At 39.6% G+C, this 26,291-nt stretch overlaps 2 protein-coding genes and 1 pseudogene across 2 annotated transcripts; all 3 read left to right on the top strand.

The window, feature by feature from the left end:
* On the top strand, positions 478-1,446 carry LOC102168535 (olfactory receptor 2AJ1-like). The gene has a single exon (XM_005683274.2). The coding sequence runs from the start codon at positions 478-480 to the stop codon at positions 1,444-1,446; it is 969 nt and encodes a 322-aa protein (XP_005683331.2).
* On the top strand, positions 16,927-19,001 carry LOC102168256 (annotated as a pseudogene).
* On the top strand, positions 24,007-25,974 carry LOC102191610 (olfactory receptor 2T29-like). Its single transcript, XM_005683273.2, has one exon. It carries the CDS (start codon positions 24,291-24,293, stop codon positions 25,236-25,238), a length of 948 nt encoding a protein of 315 aa, XP_005683330.2. The 5' UTR covers positions 24,007-24,290; the 3' UTR covers positions 25,239-25,974.

A 26,291-nucleotide genomic window follows, 5' to 3' on the forward strand; every position in this document is an offset into this window, starting at 1 on the left:
CTTCCCATCTTCAAAAGAATCTTTTTTTTCTTTTTTTCCATAAAACCTCATAAGATTGAGTGAAAATGTTGACTTTTCAAAATGTAAAATCATCATAACTGTTGTGTTGAAGCTGTGTGTGCCTCAAGGTGATGACTAAATTAGCTCTTTAAGAATTTTCATCAAATTGACTGACTTGTTATTGATAGCACATTCAATGCATCTGTATTCTTATTTGGTTAGTGTTAGTGGTTATAGTTTGCAACAGTAGGTACAGTGTGTAAACATTAGGTTATTAAGTAATCCATGAGATAATTAATGAAAACTATATATTTTGAGAAGTTATGCATAATACTGAAGAGACCTCAACAGGAAAAAAGTTACAAAAAACTATTCAAAGGAGTCCTGGGAGCAAGGAAAATAGACAAGCTGTACAGCAACACATCATCAGATGGAACAGTGTTCCTACAGTTGTTTCCTGGGCAATAATGTTCATCCATGGAGAGAAACAATAAGACTATATCCACAGATTTTATTCTCCTGGGGCTCTGGCCTGAGTCCAGCCACCTTGTGATCCTTATCTACCTTATCCTTTTGGTCTACTGTATGGCTGTTATGAGCAATGTTGTTCTCATTCTTCTCATCTGGCTAGATTTGCATCTCCAATCCCCCATGTACTTTCTGCTCAGCCACCTCTCCCTCATTGACTTGGCCTTGATTTCAACTTCTGTCCCCAAAATGGTCACAAACTTCTTCTCAGGGGAAAGAGTCATATCACAGGTAGGTTGTGGAACCCAGATCTTCTTCAGCTTAACCCTGGGAATTGCTGAGTGCCTCCTGCTAACTCTCATGTCTTATGACCGCTACATTGCCATCTGTAACCCACTTCGTTACTCAGTCATTATCAGCCATGCCACCTGCAAAAAGATGGTCATTGTGTCCTGGGCAGGGGGAGCAATAACTTCCTTGGTTCATACAGCCTATGCTATGCATTTTCCCATTTGTCACCCCCGAGAGATCCTGCATTTTTTGTGTGAGGTCATGGCCCTCTTGAAGCTCACTTGTGAGGACATTTCAGCCTATGTGAAGTCAGTGGTGGTCTCAAGCTCTCTGGTGGTCCTCATCCCTCTAAGTCTCATCCTGGCCTCCTACACCCTCATCTTTCTTGCTGTCCTCCACATGAACTCCTCTGAGGGCAGGAGCAAGGCTCTGGCCACCTGCTCCTCCCACCTTTGTGTGGTCAGCCTCTACTTTGGCCCTGCCATATTGGTCTACATGAGACCAGGGTCTTCTAAGACTCCCAGATTAAATCAATCTCTTTTTATGTTTAATGCCATCCTTACCCCTATGCTTAACCCACTCATCTATAGTCTGAGAAACAAGGATGTTATAGAAGCTTTGAAGAGTAGAGTCATCAATAGATTCCCCCTGAGGAAGATGAAAAGACATCTACATTGCTATACATGATTATAATCTTATGTTAGCATATTTATTTAAATTGCTTTCAGGAGCCTTTAAGACTCGAAAAATTCTGTTATAAATTATAGAATGTTAAAAGCATTTATTTCAGTCCTTTTGTTGTGTGAAAATAAAACACAAAAGAATCTGTCCATGGTCTCAGAGCACCATCAAAGAGCCAGTTCTTCTGACACAAAATTCTGAAAACACACTTATTTTCTAAATAACACAGAGCATCATTTTTGCTCATGTATGCCCAAGTTATGAATGCACTCATCCACTTAAATATACCTGTGAAGAAGGCATGAGCTGCTCCTCAGAATGAAGCAGAACTTCTGATATATACTTTCAACAACTGTGATATTAAAATAGTCTGATCTTTCTTGAATGAAGAAAAGCAGCTTTTAGACTGCCAAAATATCATACACATTCAACCTAATGTCAGCATTTTGTTTCATGAGAAACAAAGGGTAAATCTGTCTTTTCTTTCTCTTGGCTCCAACAAAGGTTTCTTTTTCTTTGTGCTCCTCCTTCTGAGATCAGACCCATTGTCTAAGGCAAACACAGCACTAAATAAGACTACAAAATTCTGACAATCTGAGAAACTGGGATAAAATGATGGTACCTTCTATCTAGCACTGCTAAGAGGATTAAACAAGTTATAGTGTGTAAATCAGAAAAGAAAGCAGGAAATGAGTGCTATGTTACAAATGTCTGTGCAACTGAAGGCCGGGCACTGAACTTAGCATTCAGTAGGGAAGTAAGAGAACTAGACTCTTTAAAGCCTTCCTCCTAGGTATGGCATATTGAACTTTATTTTAAAGATAATAAAGACTTACTATATTCACTTTAGGAGGAATGCAAAATGAGTGCTAAAATCAGCCCTAGTCAAAGCCGAGAGAAAAAAATTAAAACCTTTCTCCTACAATGTAAATGAATTCATCTGTACCATTTCTCTATATTCCATATATATATGTATTAATATATGATATTTATTTTTCTCTTTCTGACTTACTTCACTCTGTATGACAGACTCTAGGTCATTCCACATCACTACAAATGACCCAATTTCATTCCCTTTTATGGCTGAGTAATAGTCCATTGTGTATATGTAAAATAAATCTAAAATTGTATTCAAAAAATATAAATGATATTGGTGCTTTATTTTAAAAAGTTGTAGTGAAATTTTAAAATATTGTAATTATTGTAGAGAATGATAATTTCTCAGCATTATCAGCTCCTATAATCACTGTATGGTAAATATTTAAACTGATAAATATCTCTTACTATTTTGATTATGTAACTATTATTCACTTAATACCATTATATCACTATTGGTCAACACGAAATAATAAATTCTATCTCACTAAAACTACCATTCAATAGAAAAAAGTGTAATTATTTTTAAAAATCCAGATACGTATCAGAATTATTTCAGAATTTTTGGAAAAATACAAATGCCCATATATTGACATTTTCCCCCCAAGGCTCCAGGTGTGTTTTTAATGAGCAGCCATGTTTCAAATTCAAATTGTGGTGCCAGAGAAGACTCTTGAAAGTCCCCTGGAGAGCAAGGAGATCAAACTAGTCAATCCTAAAGGAAATCAACCCTGAATACTCATTGGAAGGACTGATGCTGAAACTGAAGCTTCAATACATTGGCTGCCTGATGTGAAGAACCAACTCACTGGAAAAGATCCCAATGCATGAAAGATTTAAGGTAAAAGAAGAAGAGGGTGGCAGAGGATGAGATGGTTGAATAGCATCACCAGTTCAATGGAGATGAACTTGGGCAAACTCCAGGAGAGTGAGGGACAGGGAAGCCTGGCATGCTGCAGTACATGGGGTTACAGAGAGTTGGGCATGACTTAGGGACTGAACAACAACATGTTTAAAAACAACTGGATTACATGATGATGTTTTACTTTTATCTAGTTTGTTTTACCTTTTCTATTTAATATTCAGTGCTCCCATTTCATTTAGTTTAGTTTTTCAATTTCTCTCTGTTTTGTTGTTGTTTTTTCTCAAGGCTTTATCAAGCAGAGAAGAAAAGTTTTCGTATATGTATGTATGTTGTGGTCATTCAGTCGCTCAGTGGCGTCTGACTCTTTGTGACCTCATGGACTGCTGTATGCCAGGCTTCCCTGTCCATCACCATCCCCAGAGCTTGCTAAAACTCATGTCCACTTAGGCAGCGATGCCATCCAACCGTGTTGTCCTAGGTCATCCCTATCTCCTCCTGCCTTCAATCTTTCCCAGTATCAGGGCTTTTTCTAATGAGTCGGCTCTTCTCATCAGGTGACCAAAATATTGGCACTTCAGCTTCAGCATTAGTCCTTCTAATGAATATTCAGGACTGATTTCCTTTAGAATGGACTGGTTTGATCTCCTTGCAATCCAAGGGACTCTCAAGAGTCTTCTCCAACACCACAGTTCAAAGGCATCAAATTCTTCAGTGCTCAGCTTTCTTTATGGTCCAACTCTCATATCCATACATGACTACTGGGAAAACCATAGCTTTGACTAGAAGAACCTTTGGTGGCAAAGTAATGTCCCTGTCTTTTAATATGCTATCTAGGTTTGTCACAGTTTTTCTTCTAAGGAGCAAGCATCTTTTAATTTCATGGCTGCAGTCACCGTCTGAAGTGATTTTGGAGCCCAAGAAAATAAAGTCTATCACTGTTTCCATTGTTTTCCCATCTATTTGCCATGAAGTGATGGGACCGGATGATGTGATCCTAGTTTCAGGGTAGCTACAAACAAAAAGAAGATACACACAAAAGATAGAAAGAAATCAAAGCATGACATTACAGAAAATCATCGAAACACAAAGAAATGTAGCAAGAGAGGAAGAAAGTAACAAACAAACCAAGAAATAACCAGAAAACAACAAAATGACAAATATAAGTCCATACTTATTAATAAATATTTAAGTGCAAATCACTTCATGGGAAATAGATGGGGAAACAGTGGAAACAGTATCAGACTTTATTTTTCTGGCCTCCAAAATCACTGCAGATGGTGACTTCAGCCATGAAATTAAAAGACGCTTACTCCTTGGAAGAAAAGCTATGACCAACCTAGACAGTATATTCAAAAGCAGAGACATTACTTTGCCAGCTAAGGTCTGTCTAGTCAAGGCTATGGCTTTTCCTGTTGAGGCTGAAACTCCAATACTTTGGCCACCTGATGTGAAAAGCTGACTCATTGGAAAAGACCATTATGCTGGGAAAGATTGAGGGCAGGAGGGGAAGGGGACAACAGAGGATAAGATGGTATTATGGCATCATCGACTCGATGGACATGGGTTTGGGGGGACTCCGGAAGTTGGTGATGAGCAGGGAGTCTTGGCATGCTGCGGTTCATGGGGTCGCAGAGTTGGACATGACTGAGCGACTGAACTGACTGAATGCAGAAAAAAAAAGAAGACCAAAATTTTGCTGTCCGTAAGAGACTTACTTCATGTATTAGGCCACACATAGCTTCCCTGGTGGCCCAGATGGTAAAGAATTCATCTGCAAAGTGGGAGACCTGGGTTTGATCCCTCAGTTGGGAACATCCCCTGGAGCAGGGCAAAGCAACCCACTCCAATATTCTTGCTTGGAGAATCCGCATGGACAGAGAAGCCTGGTGGGCTACAGTCCAAGGGGTTGCAAAGAGTCAAACACTACTGAGTGACTAAGCACATAGACTAAAAGTGAAGAGATGGAAAAAGATATCCCATAGAAATAGAAACAAAAGAGATCAAGGGCAGCTATACCTATATCTGTATAAGTATATAAGGAGGAGAAGTAAAAGCATATAAGGAGGAGAAGGGGACGACAGAGGTTGAGATGGTTGGATGGCATCAGCTACTCGATGGGCACAAGTTTGAGCAAGCTCTGGGAGTTGATGACGGACAGGGAGGCCTGGCTTGCTGCAGTCCATGGGGTTGCAAAGAGTCAGACACGATTGAGCGACTGAACTGATAACTTGTATCGCATTAAATAGGCCTTAAGAAAAAGCTATTACAAGAGAAAAGGAATATTATTATATAATAATAAAAGTGTCAGTTAATCAGAATGAGGTAAGAATCATAAATGTATATTCACCCAACATTGAAAAGTGAAAGTATTAGTCACTCAAGTTGTGTCTGACTCTTTGCAACCCCATGGACTGTAGCCCACCAGGCTCCTCTGTCTGCGGAATTCTCTAGGCAGGAATACTGGAGTGGATAGCCATCCCCTTCTCCAGGGGAACCTCCTGAACCAGGGATCGAACGTGGGTCTCCTGCATTGTAGGCAGAGTCTGAGTCACAACATTGGCGCACCCAAATATATAAAGCATACAGATATTGAGGGGGAAATGGAGAGTAAAAAAATAATGGCAAGGGATTTCAATAGCCCACATTTAACAATGGACAGATCATGCAGATGGAAAAATCTATAAGGAAACATTGGAATTAAACTACTTAATATCAGATTTAAACAGTAGAATATACATTGTTCTCAAGCTCACATGGAACATTTTCAAGGATAGGATATGTTAGGCTGCAAAGCATCCCTAACAAACTAAAAATGATTGAAATCATATCACACATCTTTCCAACCACAATGGTATGAAACTAGAAATCAATTACAAGAAGAAAATCTACAAATATGTGGGAATTAAACAACATACTTTTAAACAACCAGCTGGCTAAATAGAACTAAAAAGGACAATCAAAAGTCAAAGACAAGTGAAAATGGAAATACAGTATATCAAAACTTAGCAGCAAAAGTAGTTCTAAAAAGTTTATAGTGATAAATGCATATATTAAGGGAAAAAATCTCAAATAAAAATTACTTTATAGACATCCCTGGTGGTCCAGTGGTTAAGAGCTCATCTTCCAATGCAGGGGACACAGGTTCAATCCCTGGTCTGGGAAGATTCCACATTCTGTGGGACAACAAAGCCAGTGTGCTACAACTGCTGAGTCTGTGCTCCATAGCCCATGAGCTGCAACTGCTGAGACTGCATGCCTCAACTACTGAATCCCATGTATTCTAGAGCTCATGATCTGCAATAGGAGAGGCCACTGCAATTGGAAGCCTTTACACCACAACTAAGGGTAGCCCCCTGCTTTCCACAACTGGAGAAAGCCCACACACAGCATTGAAGACCATAACCAACACAGCCAAATATAAACAAATAGTAACAGCTAATTTCTTTAAAAAAAAAAACCACAATGAATTTTAAACCTCAAGGAAAAAGAAACTTTGAGAATCATAAGAACTACTATGAACAATTACATGACCACAAATTAGATAACCTAGAAGAAATAAATTCCCAGAAATGTAAAACCTACCAAGATTTAATGAAGAAACAAATTGGTCTGAACAGACCAATTATTACTTAATTAGTAAGAGGATTGAATTCATAGTCAAATACCTCCCACCAAAGAGAAGTTCAGAATCAGATGACTTGGAAAATGGAATCTACTAACATGTAAAGAATAATTAATGCCAGTTCTTCTCAAACTCTTTCCAAAACTGAAGAGGAAGGAATATTCCCAAACTTATTTTATGAGGCCAGAATTACCCTAATAGCAAAATCAGATAAGAATACTGAAGGACAAGAAGATTACAGACTAAAATCCTTGATAATATAGATACAAAAAAATCCTTAACTAAATAGAGTCCCTTGGACAGCAAGGAGTTCAAACCAGTCCATCTTAAAGGAAATCAACCCTGAATATTCAGGGTTGAAAGGACTGATGCTGAAGCTGAAGCTCCAGTCTTTGGCCATGTGATGCAAGCAGCCAACTCATTGGAAAAGACCCCGATGCTAGGAAAGATTGAAGGCAGAAGAAGAGGGTGACAGAGGATGAGATGGTTGCTTGACATCACAAATGCAATGGACAAGAACTTGGGCAAACTCTGGGGGATGGTGAGGGACAGGGAAACCTGATGTACTACAGTCAATGGGGTTGTGAAGAGGCAGACATGACTTGGGGACTGAACAACAACAAAAATACTGGTAATCACTTCAACAGCACATTAGAGGAATATATACCATGATCAAGTGAAATTTGTGCCTAGGATGCAAGAATGGTTCTACATACTCAAATCAATAAATATAACATATCACATTAATAGAATTAAAGGTAAAAATTATATGATCATCTCAAAAGATAGTGAAAAAAACATTTGGCAAAATTCCCAATCCATTCATTACAAATACCCTCAAAAAGTGGAAATAGAAGTAACATATCTCAACATAATAAAGGCCATATATGACAAGCTCACAGCTAACATCATATCCAATCATAAATGGATTCTTCATTCATTCAGACTGAATGTTTTCTTTTGGGATTAGGAATAAGAAAAAGGTGTCTATTATCAACTCTACTTTTCAAGATAGTACTAGAAGTCCTAGCAAGAGAGATCAAACCAAAAAAATGAAAGATAGACAAACTATGAAGTAAAATTATTTGTTTGCAGATGGAATTGCCTTCTATAAAGGAAATCCTAAGGACTAAAAAAAAAAAAAAACAGTTATAACTAATAAACAATTCAGTAAAGTTGTAGAATAACAAAATCAACATAGAAATGTTAGTTGTTTTTCTATGCATCAAAAATGAACTGTCTAAAAAAGTAATACAGAAAACAGTCTCATTCATAACAGCATCAAAACAATGACAGACTTAGAAGTAAATTTATCTAAGGAGGTGAAAGATCTGTACAATAAAAATTATAAGACATTGACAAAGAAAACTGAAGAAAACACTAGCAAGTGGAAAGATACCCTGTGTTCAGTGGTTAGAAGAATTTATATTATAAAAAATATCCATACCTCACAAAGCCAACTATAGATTCAATGCAATTCCTATCAAGATCCTAAGGGCATTTCTCACATAAACAGAAAAGACAACCCTAAAATTTGTATGGAACCACAAAAGATCCTGAATAGACAATGAAATCCTGAAAAAGAACAAAAGTGGAAGCAGACATCACACTACTTGATTTGAAACTATAATACAAAGCTATAGTAATCAAAACAGTATGATAATGGCATAAAAACTGACACATAGACCAATGGAACAGAATTGAGAATCCAGAAATATATCCAGGCATATACAATCAACTAATACTTGAAAAGGGATCCAAGAATACTCGATGTTGAACTGATAGTTTCTTCAATAAATGATTGGATATGCAAATGCAAAGGAATGAAATTGGACCCCTATCTTGCATCATTCACATAAAATTCATAGGAGAAAACCTAGGAGAAAATCTTCCTGATCTTGATTTTGGCAGTGATTTTTTTTGGATATGACCCCAAAAGCACAAGCAACAAAATCAAGAATCAACAAGTGGACATCAGATGAAAAATCTCTCCTCAGAAATGGAAACAATCAATAAAAATAAATGGGAAACTTACAGATTGTGAGAAAAAAAATTTAAAAACCACATATCTGACAAAGCATTCCAAAATATATTGAGGAACTCATACAACTCAGTAGTGAAAACTCTAATAATCCATTTTTTTAAAGGGGCAAAGGACCTGAATAGACATTTTTCCCAAAGAATACATTCAAATGGTCAACAGTTTCTTGAAAATGTGCTCACCACACTAATTTGTCCCAAATGCATGAAGAAAGTAACTGAGGATAGGGATGGTTATGATTCATTTTTTGGTAAAATTTCTAACTTGAAACCATGTAGCCTAAATTTTTAATTTATCAATGAGGACACAGAGCTCTAATAAGGCTCCATTTTCAGATGGTATCATGTATTAACTCACTCAGCCTAATGTCTAACACACAAGCCGGAAAATCCAGGAAAATAAAACTTCAAAAAACAGAGCCAATGCCACTAGGATCTCTGTCTGGGATCTGGGATTTGGAACCTACTGCTCTAATCCCCAAAGGTGATTGGAACTACCCAATAACCAGGTTGAATGGCACTTTTCCTGCAAACCCTAAACCAACAGTAATACCAAGTTAACAACTATTATTGAGCACATTTGTGGGTAAAGGTTTTATATCCAAGTCTCTGCCTGTATCCATACATACTCCAGCATGGAGGACAAACACATTCAGGGTCTTTCATTTTCACCCTCCATGTTTCCTAAGAGCAGCAGATTTAATCATCTATTGGGAGGAAAGAGGAAACAGTGTTTCTTCATGTTACCTACATATTAGAACAAGGGTGGGAGAAAGGTTAAATTACTAATGGTAAGGATATACCACCCTGTTCTTGAATGATGCAATTTCTACCTGCAGCCAGCGTTAAGATCTACCACCAGGAGCTCTGTCCTCCACTATCACTTTTTGGTGAGCAAGTAAATCTTCCATTAATCAGTTTTTTGCCACATTTGTCTGGTGGTAATGACAAAGAGACCTTGATAAATACACATATTCCTGACATTTTGATTCAGGAACATTAGAATTCCTGTGTTTCCTCAATCCTCAGGTGATATCTACAACTGAACATGCTGGGGAGACACTGGTATAGAAAAGACACTACAGGAGTAACCTGGGCTATTTTTACCTAGTGATATCGGCAGTGGGAGGGACAGTACACCAACTCTCAGTTGTGAGTTAGGGTAATTAAGGCTCTGATTGGTTCTGTTATAGAGAAGATTTGTCAAATCCTGGAGAAGATTTGGCTGCACAAGATCTTCCTGTGTTGAGCACCTTATTATTTGATCCACTGCAGTGCAGTGAGGAGGCTCAAGGAGAAGTGAAAAGAATAATCTTGATGAAGACCAAGTCAGTCATCCAGATGCCACCAGGTCTAGACCTGTACTGAACAGAGCAACACCACCATGAAGGGACCTTGAGGATTTCAGGTGAGATGAGGCACAAAATGACAATACTAGTAAGGATACTTTCTAAACATTCACATTAAGATTGGAACTTTCTGCTTTCCAATTTTGACTTCACTAAGTATGATATGCAGGTCAGGAAGCAACAGTTAGAACTGGACATGGAATCACAGGCTGGTTCCAAATAGGAAAAGGAGTATGTCAAGGCTGTCTATTATCACCCTGCTTATTTAACTTATAGAGTACATCATGTGAAATGCCAGGCTGGATGAAGCACAAGCTGGAATCAAGATTGCTGGGAGAAATATCAATAACTTCAGATATGCAGATAACACCACCGTTATGGCAAAAAGTGAGGAAGAACTAAAAAGCCTCTTGATGAAAGTGAAAGAGGAGAAAGTAAAAAAGTGAAAAAGTGAGAAAGTGAAAAAGTTGGCTTAAAGCTCAACATTTAGAAAACTAAGATCATGGCATCTGTTCCCATCACTTCATGGCAAATAGATGGGGGAACAGCAGAAAGAGTGGCTGACTTTATTTTTCTGGGCTCCAAAATCACTGCAGATGGTTATTGCAGCCATGAAATTAAAGGACGCTTACTCCTTGGAAGGAAAGTTATGACCAACCTATACAGCATATTTGGAAAAGGAAATGGCAACCCACTCCAGTGTTCTTGCTTGGAGAATCCCAGGGACAGAGGAACCTGGTAGGAGGCTGTCTATGGGGTCGCACAGAGTCAGTTGGACATGACTGAAGTGACTTAGCAGCAGCATACAGCATATTAAAAAGCAGAGACATTACTTTGTCAACAAAGGTCCGTCTAGTCAAGGCTATGGTTTTTCCAGTGGTCATGTGTGGATGTGAGAGTTGGACTATAAAGAAAGCTGAGCTGAAGAATTGATGCTTTTGAATTGTGGTATTCCCTGGTGGCTCAGATGGTAAAGTATCTGCCTGCAATGCGGGAGACCTGGGTTTGATTCCTGGGTTGGGAAGATCCCCTGGAAAAGGAAATGGCAATCCACTCCAGCACTCTTGCCTGGAAAATCCCATGGAGGAGGAGCCTGATAGGCTACAGTCCATGGGCTCGCAAAGAGTAGGACACGACTGAGCGACTTCACTTTCACTATTGGAGAAGACTCTTGAGAGTCCCTTGGACTGCAAGGAGATCCAACCAGTCCATCCTAAAGGAGATCAGTCCCAGGTGTTCATTGGAAGGACTGATGTTGAGGTTGAAACTCCAATACTTTGGCCACCTGATGCAAAGAGCTGATTCATTTGAAAAGACCCTGATGCTGGGAAAGATTGAGGGCAGGAGGAGAAGGGGATGACAGGATGAGATGGTTGGATGGCCTCACAACTCAATGGACATGGGTTTGGGTGAACTCCAGGAGTTGGTGATGGACAGGGAGGCCTGGTGTGCTGCGGTTCATGGGGTCGCAGAGAGTCAGACATGACTGAGCGACTGAACTAAGCTGAACTGAAGTATATGATCTACAAACCCAGGTAGAAGAGAAATGTTCTCCGTGTATGCATTGTCCACAAAAGAACTAAATTTTACTATCCTATTTTGCAATGGGCTTTATATGAGTTGAGCCTTTGATCTGCCTCTCAAAGAATCGGAACATTCCATTCTTCTTCCACAGAAAGCAAAAGTGTGTCTCCTGAAATTAAAGGAGACAGAACATCCTATATCTAATGACAATGAAATTTTCTTGCCCAGATAGTGTTCTACATCTAGCAGCTATGTACAAAATGCTATAAAATTGTTTGGGTTTACAGTGATAAGTGAAAACCATATTCTCCACCTAAACAAAGTATGCAAGAATTTTGATGTTCTCTGTTTGTTAGAGAGTGGGAGGAAAATAACCTACTGAATGAAATATAAGACCAAGAGGCCATCTAAAGTATACATAAGTAAATGAATCACCTAAAAAAATTCATACCTATGTTTACACACAAAATACACACACACCTCCAGAGATGAGATTTTAAATAATTTAATTACAAAAACAATGACTTACAAAATGTATTTATACATACTTTTCTGTTACCTAAACAAAATATTCCATGTTTAATCCGTTGCATGTCAATCATTCTCACAAAGTGCATTCCAATTGTTTGATTCTATTCCCCTCTAGTTTGTGTTTCCTCATGTCCATGTTCTGGTTTTTTGCTCTTTTCAGCAATTTCTTTTGAATCTATCTTGTGCATTTCCCAAATTAACATTGGCATTGATCTGAGAGTTTTTGTTTTTTAGATTCCTTTTATACTTTGTTTTTAATAAGAATATGGTCTATATAATACTTTCCTTGTAAGGTGCAGAATTAGCATACCTTTCATCTTCTAGATTTGACTAACTGCTCATAAGACATCTTCTTCTATTATACCTTGGGAGAATAGCCATCCTTACCTCTTCCCCAAACTGTTTTCTACCCTGGAACTTCACTTAGCTTTCACCAGCCTCTTACTACAGACATTTATTTAATGCCACACCACTTGTTCAGAAATGAATAAGAAATAAAGACTTACTCCTCAGACTTTCAGTTTCGGACAAGAGAAAAATTCTCACTTAATTTTCCCTTGATATTCTCCTCACTTGCCTGAATAATCCAAACTCTAATATCCCTCCGTGGCTGGAGTATTTTTGGTGTTAATTATAGAAAGCATTTTGTTAAAATAGAGAATGAAAATCACTGTATTACTATCATCTTACTTGCACAGGAGAGTGCATTTTGAGAGGAAGATACACTTGAGCACAAGATTCCGTAGGTTCAAGTATCTTTTTTCTGACCAACAGCTCACTTAACTTCTTGGAGTATAAACTTCTTAGTTTATGGTATAGAGGGGGGAAACACACTTCTGTCTCTATCCCAGTGGTTTTTGTGGCTCATCCAACCAGATAATATTTGTAAACAACCAGATTCTGTACAGAAGAAAGCGGTTCAGTGATGAACCTGTCAAGTGCTTATTTCTCCTAAGTAGTTCTGTATCAATTGTTCCTTGAGCTAAAGCATCTCCTTCTGGACACACCAACCTCACTGTACAGCTAAAGTGAGTGAAAACACTGTCATCCAGTGAATGAGCTGGACCATACTGTATTGGGCCAATGAAGTAAGTTAAAAACAAAAAACTTTAGCTTGGCATATCTGAATTCCCACTTCTTTACTGCCTTCTGGGGAAGAGCCACCACGCAAAATGGTTTTGCTGATTCCTGGACGTGTTGTATCTGCTCTAGATAGCCAGGATACCAGGGATATTCATGCCTTCTACATGTGGATCATGAGAAATAACACTGGAACTTTTTTCCTTCATCGAGCCATTCAATCTAGATTAGAATGGACACTGAAGAAATGAACAAATAAGCTAATCTTTTTGTGTGCTTTCTCAAGATATTTCATGTACATAAATATTATGATCAGGCTACCCCTCCCCCCCCAAAAAGAATCTTTTTAAAAAAGACAGAGATAGAGATAAAGAAAGAGATAAATTCTCCTGTAGAGTCTGTGCTCCAGGGACCAGAATTAAGATATGTTAGACTTCATTTATACTATCAGTCAACTCATATGACAGTTTTTTTAAAAGAACAAAACACTGGTATGTGGCCTCAGAATCTAAAAATGTTGGTAAAAGTAGAAGAAAGAGAAAACCTCAAAAGGTTACCAGTTTCACTGTGAAAGTATTTCACAGTATCAGTTAGGTTTGGTGCTCAATTGTCTTAGAATCAAAGAATATTGAACTAGATGAGCTCTTAGGTTTTAGACCAGAGGCTCTTAAATGTTTTACTTAAGAAGAAATAGATAATCAATAATTAAAGATTGACAAGATAGAATTGTATTGGTGGAAATAGTGTCTTGCTATTTAACATGGTGAATAGTAGAAATGGGTTGCTGCAAGTAAGATTAAATGTAACCCTAATATATGGATTAACTATTAAAAGTTTTCTTAGATACATTCTCTACTCATGAGTAAAGCTTGGTTATGTGTATGCTTTCTTTTAATTATGAGGGATCTAGGCTAAACTCACCAGCCAGGCCATACCAAGCCTTAAACTTTGGATTCTGTTTGCACAACGCTGGCTTTCTGGATGCTAGAAACCTACCTCTCACTGTTGAATGAATGAAATGAATCGTTCATACAGAAGATGTTGAGAACATCTAGGAAGACTAGGCTTCCTTGAACTCACAGAATAGGTTCCATAAAGTTTCTTGTGAGCCTGTTTCTTATACATGTTTGGTCAATAAATACCTGTAGGTTTGGCAGAATTTAGTCTGAAACTTGCGAAGTTGCTTTCTTATTTATTTTCCCCCAGTTTTAGTGGGGTCATGGGGAAAAGAGCTAACCCTCTTTCACCTCAGTACATCTTTGGCTACTTCCATAATCTTTAATACATACACACAAAGTGTGGTTGGTTTAGGAAGATTTATAGAAGTGGTAAAATTCATACTGTGGGCCTTTGAAACTACTTATTGGAAAATTTGGAACAATAACTTATATCAAGTCACCAATATGACTGTGCTCTCCATAGTTTGTTAAGGTAACACACTGAAGCAATAAATTATTTTGGCATTGATCATTCATACAAAGGCATCAAGCTGGTATCAGTTCACTTTGGTGACTCTGAGAGGCAAACTCCATTGAGAGTAATAAATTCTTCATTTGAAAGAGAGAATGCAGACTATTTCAATCACCTGGGCATCCATGAAATGTATGGACATCAAGGTATATAATAGCATTTTATCATATCTATTGACTTCAGTTAATAAATCTGATATGTGACACAGAACTATAGTAATTATTCCACTACTGCCTGTGGTTACAGGATCAAAGCTCTGCAGCAATCTAAAGGTACCAATCAATTCAGTTAGTTATGTAGTTTAAGAGAAAATATGAAATACAATTTATGCATGTGTCTCTGGGGTTAAGAGGAGAATGTAACACAATGCACAGATATCACCACTGAATATGGACCCTATAGCTTAGCCAGGGGACTTCCCAGGTGGCACTAATGGTAAAGAACCTGCCTGCCAAGGTAGGAGATATGAGACTTGGGTTCAACCCCTAGGCCAGGAAGATGCCCTAGAGGAGGGCATGGCAATCCACTCCAGTATTCTTGCCTGGAGAATCCCATAGACAGAGGAGCCTGGAAAGCTACAGTCCATAAGGTCACAAAGTCAGACATGACTGAAGTGACTTAACACGCATACACAGACCTTCTCCAGGACCAGGTTTCTCAAGCACAGCCTATATTTCCAACATCAGAATCACATGGGCTCCACTTACAGATGAAGGTTTCAGGAGCTCATCCTAGACCTAAGCATCCAGTTCTCTGGGAGTACATTTTATTAATAGCAAGCAGTCCATGTGGTCCTGGTACATAGTGATGTCTAAGAGCCACAAGTAAAAGCTCAAAGTGGTCCAAGAAACCAAGTAGAAAGAAAGAGACAGGGCGGCACCTCCTCCCTCTGGCTGAGGGACTCAAGGCAGAGGCCATTGTGTTCACAGAGATTCAATGAACTACTTTATCTGCATTTCACTTAGATATTTGGGTATTTCTTTTTCTGATGGATTAGGTTGGCCATCAGTGCAAAGGGTAACTGGGGGAAGCTGTAAACCCTTGAGGCAATTTCCTTGTTTCTCTCTATATAAATGAAACAACATTCCATCCAAGTTGACTCTAAAATACAGTAAGAATGGGCATCAACTTTAAAAGTTGTGTCCTTTCTTATCCTTCCGAGAGATATCAAATTCAATCTTTGCTGCTTGTTTATTTTTTTATTTTTTTTTAAATTTTATTTTTTATTTTTTAAATTTTAAAATCTTTAATTCTTACATGCGTTCCCAAACATGAACCCCCCTCCCACCTCCCTCCCCACAACATCTCTCTGGGTTATCCCCATGCACCAGCCCCAAGCATGCTGCACCCTGCGTCAGACATGGACTGGCGATTCAATTCTTACATGACAGTATACATGTTAGAATTCCCATTCTCCCAAATCATCCCACCCTCTCCCTCTCCCTCTGAGTCCAAAAGTCCATTATACACATCTGTGTCTTTTTTCCTGTCTTGCATACAGGGTCGTCATTGCCATCTTCCTAAATTCCATATATATGCGTTAGTATACTGTATTGGTGTTTTTCTTTCTGGCTTACTTCACTCTGTATAATTGGCTCCAGTTTCATCCATCTCATCAGAACTGATTCAAATGAATTCTTTTTAACGGCTGAGTAATCCTCCATTGTGTATATGTACCACAGCTTTCTTATCCATTCATCTGCTGATGGACATCTAGGTTGTTTCCATGTCCTGGCTATTATAAACAGTGCTGCGATGAACATTGGGGTACATGTGTCTCTTTCAATTCTGGTTTCCTCGGTGTGTATGCCCAGCAGTGGGATTGCTGGGTCATAAGGTAGTTCTATTTGCAATTTTTAAAGGAATCTCCACACTGTTCTCCATAGTGGCTGTACTAGTTTGCATTCCCACCAACAGTGTAGGAGGGTTCCCTTTTCTCCACACCCTCTCCAGCATTTATTGCTTGCAGATTTTTGGATCGCAGCCATTCTGACTGGTGTGAAGTGGTACCTCATTGTGGTTTTGATTTGCATTTCTCTAATAATGAGTGATGTTGAGCATCTTTTCATGTGTTTGTTAGCCATCCGTATGTCTTCTTTGGAGAAATGTCTATTTAGTTCTTTGGCCCATTTTTTGATTGGGTCGTTTATTTTTCTGGAATTGAGCTGCATAAGTTGCTTGTATATTTTTGAGATTAGTTGTTTGTCAGATGAAGCAACTGCTGCTTGTTTAATCTCTGAATACATTTGGTGCAGGAAGACTTAGAAAACCCATTCTACTAAGGGCAAATTTTTCTGAAGACCTAGTGTATTTCAGCATTCATTGGCCCCTATCCTGAAGGAAATTCAACATCAAGTCAAATATGTGATATTAGAGTTTCCCAAAACACAATTGTTAACTTCAGGAGATGTGTTTAGTTCATGTTATACCTAAATTATAGATTTATTTCATTAAGGTATCCTTGTGTGATACCAAGATTGCATTGACTGAAACTAGGAATATGAAAAGATGCAGAAATATTAGAATTGTTCATATTATCAGAAGAAGATAATTAAAAGTGAAAACGCTTGCCTACAGGAAGGGTTAGGACACTGGTGGGGAAAAAAATCTAGTGTCACTTTTATGCTCTAGTTATTAATTTTTCTCCTATGGTTTCAGCATCTTTATGAAGCAGATAAAATTCTGTTTTCAGTCCTTCCAAAATGTTCTATGTTATGCCATCACTTACTAAATTTATGTTTCTGGTTTAATTCCTTTCTCATTTACACATGTGTTTAAAAGTCTCCATTTTCTTTTAGGTGAAGCTGGTAAGGAGACAACATGGAGACAGGACACAAGACATTGAGCACAGATTTCATTCTCTTGGGCCTTTTCCCAGGAATGAGACATACTGATCTTCTTGTCTCTGTTGTCCTCCTCATCTACATCATTGCTATCATAGGAACTATCAGCTTGATTCTTCTCATCTGGACAGATCCCCACTTTCATACCTGCATGTATTTTCTGCTTAGCCAATTCTCTCTCATTGACCTGATTTTCATTTCTTGCGTAGTCCCCAAAATGTTGGTCAACTTTTTCTTAGGGAAGAGAAGCATTTCCCTGATTGGCTATGGGGCCCAGATCTTCTTTACCTTGACTCTTGGGATAGCAGTGTCTCTTCCTGACACTCATTGCTTATGACCGCTATGTGACTATCTGTCATCCTCTCAAATACTCAATCATTATCAGCCACTGGGTCCTCCAGCTGATGGCTGTGGGGTCCTGGGTGGGAGGGGCTCTGGCATCCTTGGTCCACATGGCTTATGCCATGCACTTTCCCCTCTGTGGCTCCTGAGAGCTCTACCACTCTTGTTGTGAAGTCAAAGCCCTCATGAAGCTGTCTTGTGAGGACATATCTGCCTATGAGAAAGGACTAGGAGTGACCAGCATTGTTGGGGTTCCTCTCCCCACAAGCCTCATTCTGACTTCCTATACTCTCATCTTCCTCCAGGTCCTGCAAATGAACTCCCCCGAAGGCAGGAACGAGGCCCTGGCTACTGTCCTCCCATCTTACTGTGCTCACGTTTTATTATGCCCCAGCCATGCAAATATACATGAGGCCTGGATCTTCTCACACCTCTGTTCTGAACCAGGCTCTCTTTGTTTGACACCATCCTCACCCCCATGCTGAACCCCCTCATCTATAGCCTAAGGAACAAGGAAGTTGTGGGCTCAATAAGGAAGATGCTCAGGATGTACCCTATTTCAAAACAGGCTCCTATGTCCCATTGAGTAGACAGTTCAGAGTTAAAATCTCCCTGGAGGCAGTAGGATCTGATAAAACCCAATGAAACTCTCCCTGTCTTCATTTTCTCTCTACAAATGTGGACTTTATACCCTCTCTCCTGATAAAGTCAGTTTTAAGTAACTAAATCAATGAGTTCTCTGAGAGCAGAGGAGCACAAAACTACACCACTTCAAAGTAAATATATACGAGGCCTGAATAACAACCCATTCTCTGTGTAAAAATAGCCTTTCTCCTAATCCCCTCAGCTTGCTTCATTTGTGTTGCTGGAGTGATGGGTCCCTCTTCTTTCGTTCATTTTTTAAAACTTATTTGATGACTGGAGGAAAATTGTTTTGCCATGTTGGGTTGGTTTCTACCACACAACAACACAATTCAGCCCTCAGTTCACTTCAGTTGCTTAGTCGTGTCTGACTCTTTGCGACCCCATGGACTGCAGCATGCCAGGCCTCCCTGTCCATCACCAACTCCCAAAGTTTACTCAAACTCATGCCCATTGAGTCGGTGATGCCATCCAACCATTTCATCCTCTGTTGTCCCCTTCTCCTCCTGCCTTCAATCTCCCAGCATCCAGGTCTTTTCTAGTGAGTCAGTTCTTCAAATCAGGTGGCCAAAATATTGGAGTTTCAGCTTCAACATCAGTCCTTTCAATGGATATTCAGGACTGATCTCCTTTAGGATGGACTGGTTGGATCTCCTTGCAGTCCCAGGGATCTCAAGAGTCTTCTCCAACTCCACAGTTCAAAAGCATCAATTCTTTGGTGCTCAGCTTTCTTTACGGACTAACTCTCACATCCATACATGACTACTGGGAAAACCTTAGCTTGGACTAGATGGACCTTTCTTGGCAAAGTAATGTCTCTGTTTTTGAATATGCTGTCTAGGTTGGTCATAACTTTCCATCCAAGGAGTAAGCATGTTTTAATTGCATGGTTGCAGTCACCATCCGTGGTGCTTTTGGAGCCCTCCAAAATAAAGTCTGTCACTGTTTCCACTGTTTCCCCATCTATTTGCCAAAAGTGATGGGACCAGATGCCATGATTTTAGTTTTCTGAATGTTGAGCTTTAAGCCAACTTTTTCACTTTCCTTTTTCAAATTCATCAAGAGGTTCTTTAGTTCTTCTTCACTTTGTGCCATAAGGGTGGTGTCATCTGCATATCTGAGGTTATTGATATTTCTCCCAGCAATCTTGATTCCAGCTTGTGCTTCATCCAGCCCAGCATTTTTCATGATGTACTCTGCATATAAGCTAAATAAGCAGGGTGACAATATACAGCCTTGAAATACTCCATTCCTGATTTGGAACCAGTCTGTTGTTCCATGTCCAGTTCTAACTGTTGCTTCCTGGCCTGCATACAGATTTTCAAGAGGCAGGTCAGGTGGTCTGGTATTCCATCTCTAAGAATTTTCCAGTTTGCTGTGATCCACACAAAGGTTTTGGCATAGTCAATAAAGCAGAAATAAATGTTTTTATGGAACTCTCTTGCTTTTTCAGTCATCCAACAGATGTTGGCAATGTGATCTCTGGTTCCTTTGCCTTTTCTAAATCCAGCTTGAATATTGGAAGTTCACAGTTCATGTACTGTTGAAGCCTGGCTTGAAGAATTTTGAGTATTACTATACTAGCATGTGAGATGAGTGCAATTGTGTGGTAGTTTGAGCATTCTTTGGCATTGCCTTTCTTTGGGATTGGATTGAAAATGGACCTCTTCCAGTCCTATGGCCACTGCTGAGTTTGCCAAACTTACTGGCATATTGAGTGCAGCACTTTCACAGCATCGCCATTTAAGATTTGAAATAGCTCAGCTGGAATTCCATCACCTCCACTAGCTTTGTTCATCGTGATGCTCCTAAGTCAGTGGAAATTTCCCAGGTCATGCAGGTATTAAAAAGTGGTGAATCAGAGTTTAAATCTCATTTTGCTTTGACTTCACATTCCAGGATGTCTGGCTCTAGGTGAGTGATCATACCATTGTGATTATCTGGGTTGTGAAGATCTTCTTTGTATAGCTCTTCTGTGGATTCAAATGAGTCATCTCTTCACATCAGGTGGCCGAAGTACTGGAATTTCAGCTTCAACATCAGTCCTTCCAATGAACACCCAGGACTGATCTCCTTTAGGATGGACTGGCTGGATCTCCTTGCAGTCTAAGGGACTCTCAAGAGTCTTCTTCAACACCACAGTTCAAAAGTATCAATTCTTCGGTGCTCAGCTTTCTTTATAGTACAATTCTCACATCCATACATGACTACTGGAAAAACCATAGCCTTGACTAGACGGACCTTTGTTGACAAAGTAATGTCTCTATTTTTTAATATGCTGTCTAGGCTGGTCATAACTTTCCTTCCAAGGAGTAAGCATCTTTTAGTTTCATGGCTGCAGTCACCATCTGCAGCGATTTGGGAGCCCACAAAAATAAAGTCTGACACAGTTTCCACTGTTTCCCCATCTATTTGCCATGAAGTGATGGGACTGGATGACATAATCTTAATTTTCTGAATCCAGGTTAAATCAATAGTAGATATTTTGTAATGTGACTGACTCCGAAAAATTCATCTTAAGGCTATTATGGCCAATTAGGATATACTGTTCACACTCATTATTACATTTAGCCATGAGGGCAATTCAATGAGAAAGTGTATTGTTATCACCAATTTGTAGATGAGGAAACAGAAGTGAGGAAGTCAGTGGAAATTTCCCAGGTCATGCAGGTATTAAAAAGTGGTGAATCAGAGTTTAAATCTCATTTTGCTTTTTAACCATCATCCTGCTGAGCAGATGGCTGACAGTGACTTTTTTCCCTGAATGAATTTGACTTTGCCCCCTGGTAGCTGAGCTAATTACCTACCAGGGCTGGACTGAGCTGACACATTCCCCAGAGTGTTCACGGTATCTCTCTTGTCCACAGTGCTGTATTTAATCTCTGCTTCATGGCCTACCAGAGATATTCTGGATCAGCTATGAGCTTGCAGTACCAACTTCACCAAGATCATCAGTTATAAGACTTTATTCCACTCATAAAGAGCCTAATGTTTGACTTGATGAGCTGCACAATACAAAGGAAGGTATAGAAGAATTAAGAATCTCCAGAAGGTGACAAGGATGACAACACGTATGATAACAAGGTAGCCCACAGTGGAGAAACAAGTAATTGTCTTACGCTCTTGTGGGGAGACACAAGAATTAGAAATAATTTGTGACCCTCTGTATGGGTTAACATCTTCAAAGTGCTTCAGAATAAACTCCCAGCTGTATGATAAAACCCTCCTGGAGAGTTGAGCAGCTGCATGAGAATTCAGTGAATTGCCAGACCCTGAGGCAGATTATCGGAGAAGGCAATGGCAACCCACTCCAGTATTCTTGCCTGGAAAATCCCGTGGACGGAGGAGCCTGGTAGGCTGCAGTCCATGGGGTAGCTACAAGTCGGACACGACTGAGCGACTTCTCTTTCACTTTTCACTTTCATGCATTGGAGAAGGAAATGGCAACCCACTCCAGTGTTCTTGCCTGGAGAATCCCAGGGACGGGGGAGCCTGGTGGGCTGCCCTCTATGGGGTCACTAGAGTCGGACACGACTGAAGCGACTTAGCAGCAGCAGCAGCAGCAGAGGCAGATTATATGTTGTAAGTTCATGGGTCATCTGTATTTATATATACACAGTTTATAATGCTATTAAACTGATCAACTACTAGTTAGTAACTGGTGAGTTTAAGAAAGATAGTTAAACTCTTTGTGTTATAAACATTGGTGCAATCCTTTGTTCTCAGAAATGTGGTTTAGATTCCCTTTTTTGCCCACCTGAAAATAAACATTGTTAATTGTCTATATTCCAATATGAAATAAAAAGTTTTTCTTTTAAGTTATCTTTGTTGTTTTCTAGGCTTTGGAAAGAAGTTCTAACTAGGTCAGATTTCAAAAAGAGCATCTGATTATTCAGGCTTCCTTGGTGGCTCAGTGGTAAAGAATCCGCCTGCCAATTCAGGAGCTGTGGATTTGAACCCTGGGTCAGAAAGATCCTCCAGAGAAGGAAATGGCAACCCACTCCAGTATTCTTGCCTGGGAAATTCCAGGGACAGAGGAGCCTGGTGGGCTACAATCCACAGAGTCCCAAAGAATCAAACACATCTTAACATCTTTGTTGTTTTCTAAGCTTTGGAAAGAAGTTCTAACCAAACCTAGTTTCAAAAAAAGAATCATATTATTCAATATAGTCATACATATTTAAAATACTGGCTTCAGATTTACACATTCACCAATGTATGCTCAAATTCATGCTTGAATTTGTAAATTCACCACACAGTCATAAAGGCCAGGGCAGGGCTGCATAGAACCCTCTCCCTAGTCACTCGTTTGTGAGATGAACCCAGTTCTTTTGCTTACTTTAACACAAGGCTATCATGTTGGAAAATCACTTTTTCAATTCTTTAAACTCAGAGATATGTGTGAGATAGCCATGTCCGGAGCTGGAAAATTCACGTTGTTCATTTTGATTTTGCACAGGCCACCTCCCCTTAGTTGAAAGTCAGCTCCACTCCACTCCTTGCTGAGCAACTGTAGGACCTTAGTTGTGCATGGAAGCTGGAGGAGCTGAAGAATGAGGCCAGCTTGGATTTGGAAAATCATGGAAAATGCCAGCAGATAAAGTTTCTTGGGAGTAGAACAGCAACGTCAGCATGTGATTAAGCCATTTATATAATGTACTCTGCTAGGAATTCTGGTCTTTATCCCTGTTTTTTCAACTCTCTCTCTATGTATAGAAGCTTTTCATCCTTTTCTGTGTCCCATAAATTCTGATTGAGTGCCTGGTACCTGCCAGGTTCTTTGTTGGCACTGAGGAAACAATACTTAATACTTTGCCCTCAGAGAACCTGCATTTTTATGGGGGGAACAAACAATAGATAAATAAACATGCAAATAATAGTAAGATTTCAGATGGTAAAGGAATATAAAATAAGGGTTAAGGAATAAATCAAGCCAGTGATACGCTTCCAGTAGAATGACCAGGCAGACATATCGTGCGAATAATGTTCGTGAGAAGATGGATTGAAAAAGGATACTTCTTCCATCACCGGTTGTTACTTGTCATTCTGTGTTGCCATCATGTCTTTCCACTTCCCAGATTTCTCCCTTGTCCTTACTTATCCCACCTTCTCTTCTTGACATCTTTCTATAGAACTAGGCAGTAAAATTTCTCACCCATAACCAGGCCACCTGCTTGTGATCTCTGAGTTCCCTAAGGATAAATCTAGACTTAGTTGGAGAATCTATAAGCAATAAATATGCTGACATTCCAGACCCCAGTGGTGGCTGTGCATTAAAATCCACTTCAGAAGAAGTCTGGGTGTATATCACACCACCAAGATGTATGGAATTTTCATACTGAATGAAGATCACACTTCTAATCCTTAACAAAATTATAGCCACAATGTGCTAAATAATGCTAAACAATATGACCAAAATATATTTTCTTCATTTGCATTGACTATCCTGTCAGATGGATTGCTAAATAATGTTTTAAAATATCAGTGGATGCCAAATCATTAATCTTACCCACATTTAAATATACTACTACATATTTGAATTCACTTCATAAATATTTGATTTTCAGGAAAAGATAAAAGTCAGTGGTATATTTACAAAGGAAGGGCAGTCTTACTTTCTGTGCTTTTCTCCCTCGATCCTCCAGATCAAACCAGTCAACTAAGACATGGAGCAAGGAAATGAATCCTCCATTACTGATTTCATTCTCCTGGGCCTCTTCTCAGACTCCAGGCATCCTGGCCTTCTCATCACCATAATTCTGTTCATTCTTGGGGTTGCCATCACTGGAAACTCAGTCTTGGCCCTACTGATCTGGGGTGATGCCCACCTTCACACTCCTATGTATTTCCTACTCAGCCAGCTCTCTCTCATGGACCTCACCCTAATCTCCACCACTGTCCCGAAGATGGTCAATGATTTCTTCTCTGGACAGAGTTTCATCTCTCACATTGGCTGTGGAGACCAACTCTTTCTTTACTTGATGCTAGGAGTGGCTGAGTGTGTTCTCCTGACACTCATGGCCTTTGACCGCTATCTGGCCATCTGTTACCCCCTCAGATACCCAGTCATCATGACCCCCCGAGTCTGTTTGCAAATGGCCATTGGCTCATGGGTTGGGGGTATGCTTATCTCCCTTATGCACACAGTTTATGCCATGAATTTCTCTACTTGTGACTCCAGGGAGGTTCACCATTTCTTCTGTGAGGTTATGGCCCTTCTGAAGCTCTCTTGTGAGGATACCTCAACCTATGAGAAGGTGGTGTTGGCATCTGGCATTGTTTTCCTCCTCATACCTTTTGGACTCATCTTGACCTCCTACATCCTCATCTTTCTCACTGTCCTCCATATGAACGCCCCTGAGGGAAGAAACAAAGCTCTGGCCACCTGCTCTTCCCACCTCAGTGTAGTGAGCCTCTACTTTGGTCCAGCTATGATCATCTACATGACCCCAGGTTCCTCTCTCCCCACAGATGTGGACCAGTGTCTCTTTGTGTTTGATGTTATCATCACCCCCATGCTCAACCCCCTTATCTATAGCCTGAGGAACAAAGAGGTATTGGAGGCTCTGAGGAACATTCTATGGAGAAAGCTGATGTTTATAGTGAAAAGATGATGCCACTTAAAAAAAAAAACTCATATCCTCTATTGTTCCCCATTTAATACTGGTGCTATTAGGAAAAATTTAACTTTGAATTTCAGTTTTCAACAATATTAAAGAAATGACACTTTTTCTTTCAGATTTCAAGTAATGTGAACCATACTACAAAGGCAACAGGGGAATTCCTATTTAACAGTGTTACACTACTTGACTGATCATAACATAAATATCCAATTTTCCCAGAGCTCACAAATCAAATTCATAAGGAAACTGATGTAGGCATATATATTCAACAAGCTTTACAAGATTCAAGATAACCTGATAAATAACATGGTCCTAATGTACCTTTTCTAGCTGCTTTGGTGGCTCAGATGGAAAAGAATCTGTCTGCAATGCAGGAGACTCAGGTTTAACCCCTGGGTTGGGAAGATCCCCTGGAGAAAGCAATGACTACCCACTCAAAGTATCCTTGCTTGAAAAACACCATGGACAGAGGAGCCTGGCAGGCTACAGTTCATGGGGTTGCAAAAAGTTAGACATGACTGAGAAACTAACCATGCACGCACAAAGTAGCTTTTAAATCACATGTCCTACACTTACCATCAATACACTCTAATTTGCACCATATTGGTATATTCAGGTTTGCACTTTTCAGATGATTTCATGAGTTCTCAATTTTATCATTCAGTTCAGTCCCTCAGTCATATCCAATTCTTTGTGACTCCATGGACTGCAGCATACCAGGCTTCCCTGTCCATCACCAACTCTTGAAGCTTGCTCAAACTCATGTCCATTGAGTCAGTGAAGCCATCCAACCATCTCATCCTCTGTCATCCCCTTCTCCTCCTGCCTTCAATCTTTCACAGAATCAGGGTCTTTTCTAAGTCAGCTCTTCGCATCAGGTGACCAAAGTACTGGAGCTTCAGCTTCAGCATCAGTCCTTCCAATGAATATTTAGGACTGATTTCATTTAAGATTGACTGGTTTGATTTTGCAGTCCAAGAGACTCTCAAGAGTCTTCTCCAACACCACAGTTCAAAAGCATCAATTCTTGGGCACTCAGCTTTC

This window comes from Capra hircus, chromosome 7, assembly GCF_001704415.2.
Source record: "Capra hircus breed San Clemente chromosome 7, ASM170441v1, whole genome shotgun sequence".
In the NCBI taxonomy this organism is placed as follows: Eukaryota; Metazoa; Chordata; class Mammalia; order Artiodactyla; family Bovidae; genus Capra; species Capra hircus.

Bases quoted from the DNA above. Each gene is read 5' to 3' on its own strand.
- LOC102168535 (XM_005683274.2), top strand. From the start codon at position 478: ATGGAGAGAAACAATAAGACTATATCCACAGATTTTATTCTCCTGGGG.
- LOC102191610 (XM_005683273.2), top strand. From the start codon at position 24,291: ATGGAGCAAGGAAATGAATCCTCCATTACTGATTTCATTCTCCTGGGC.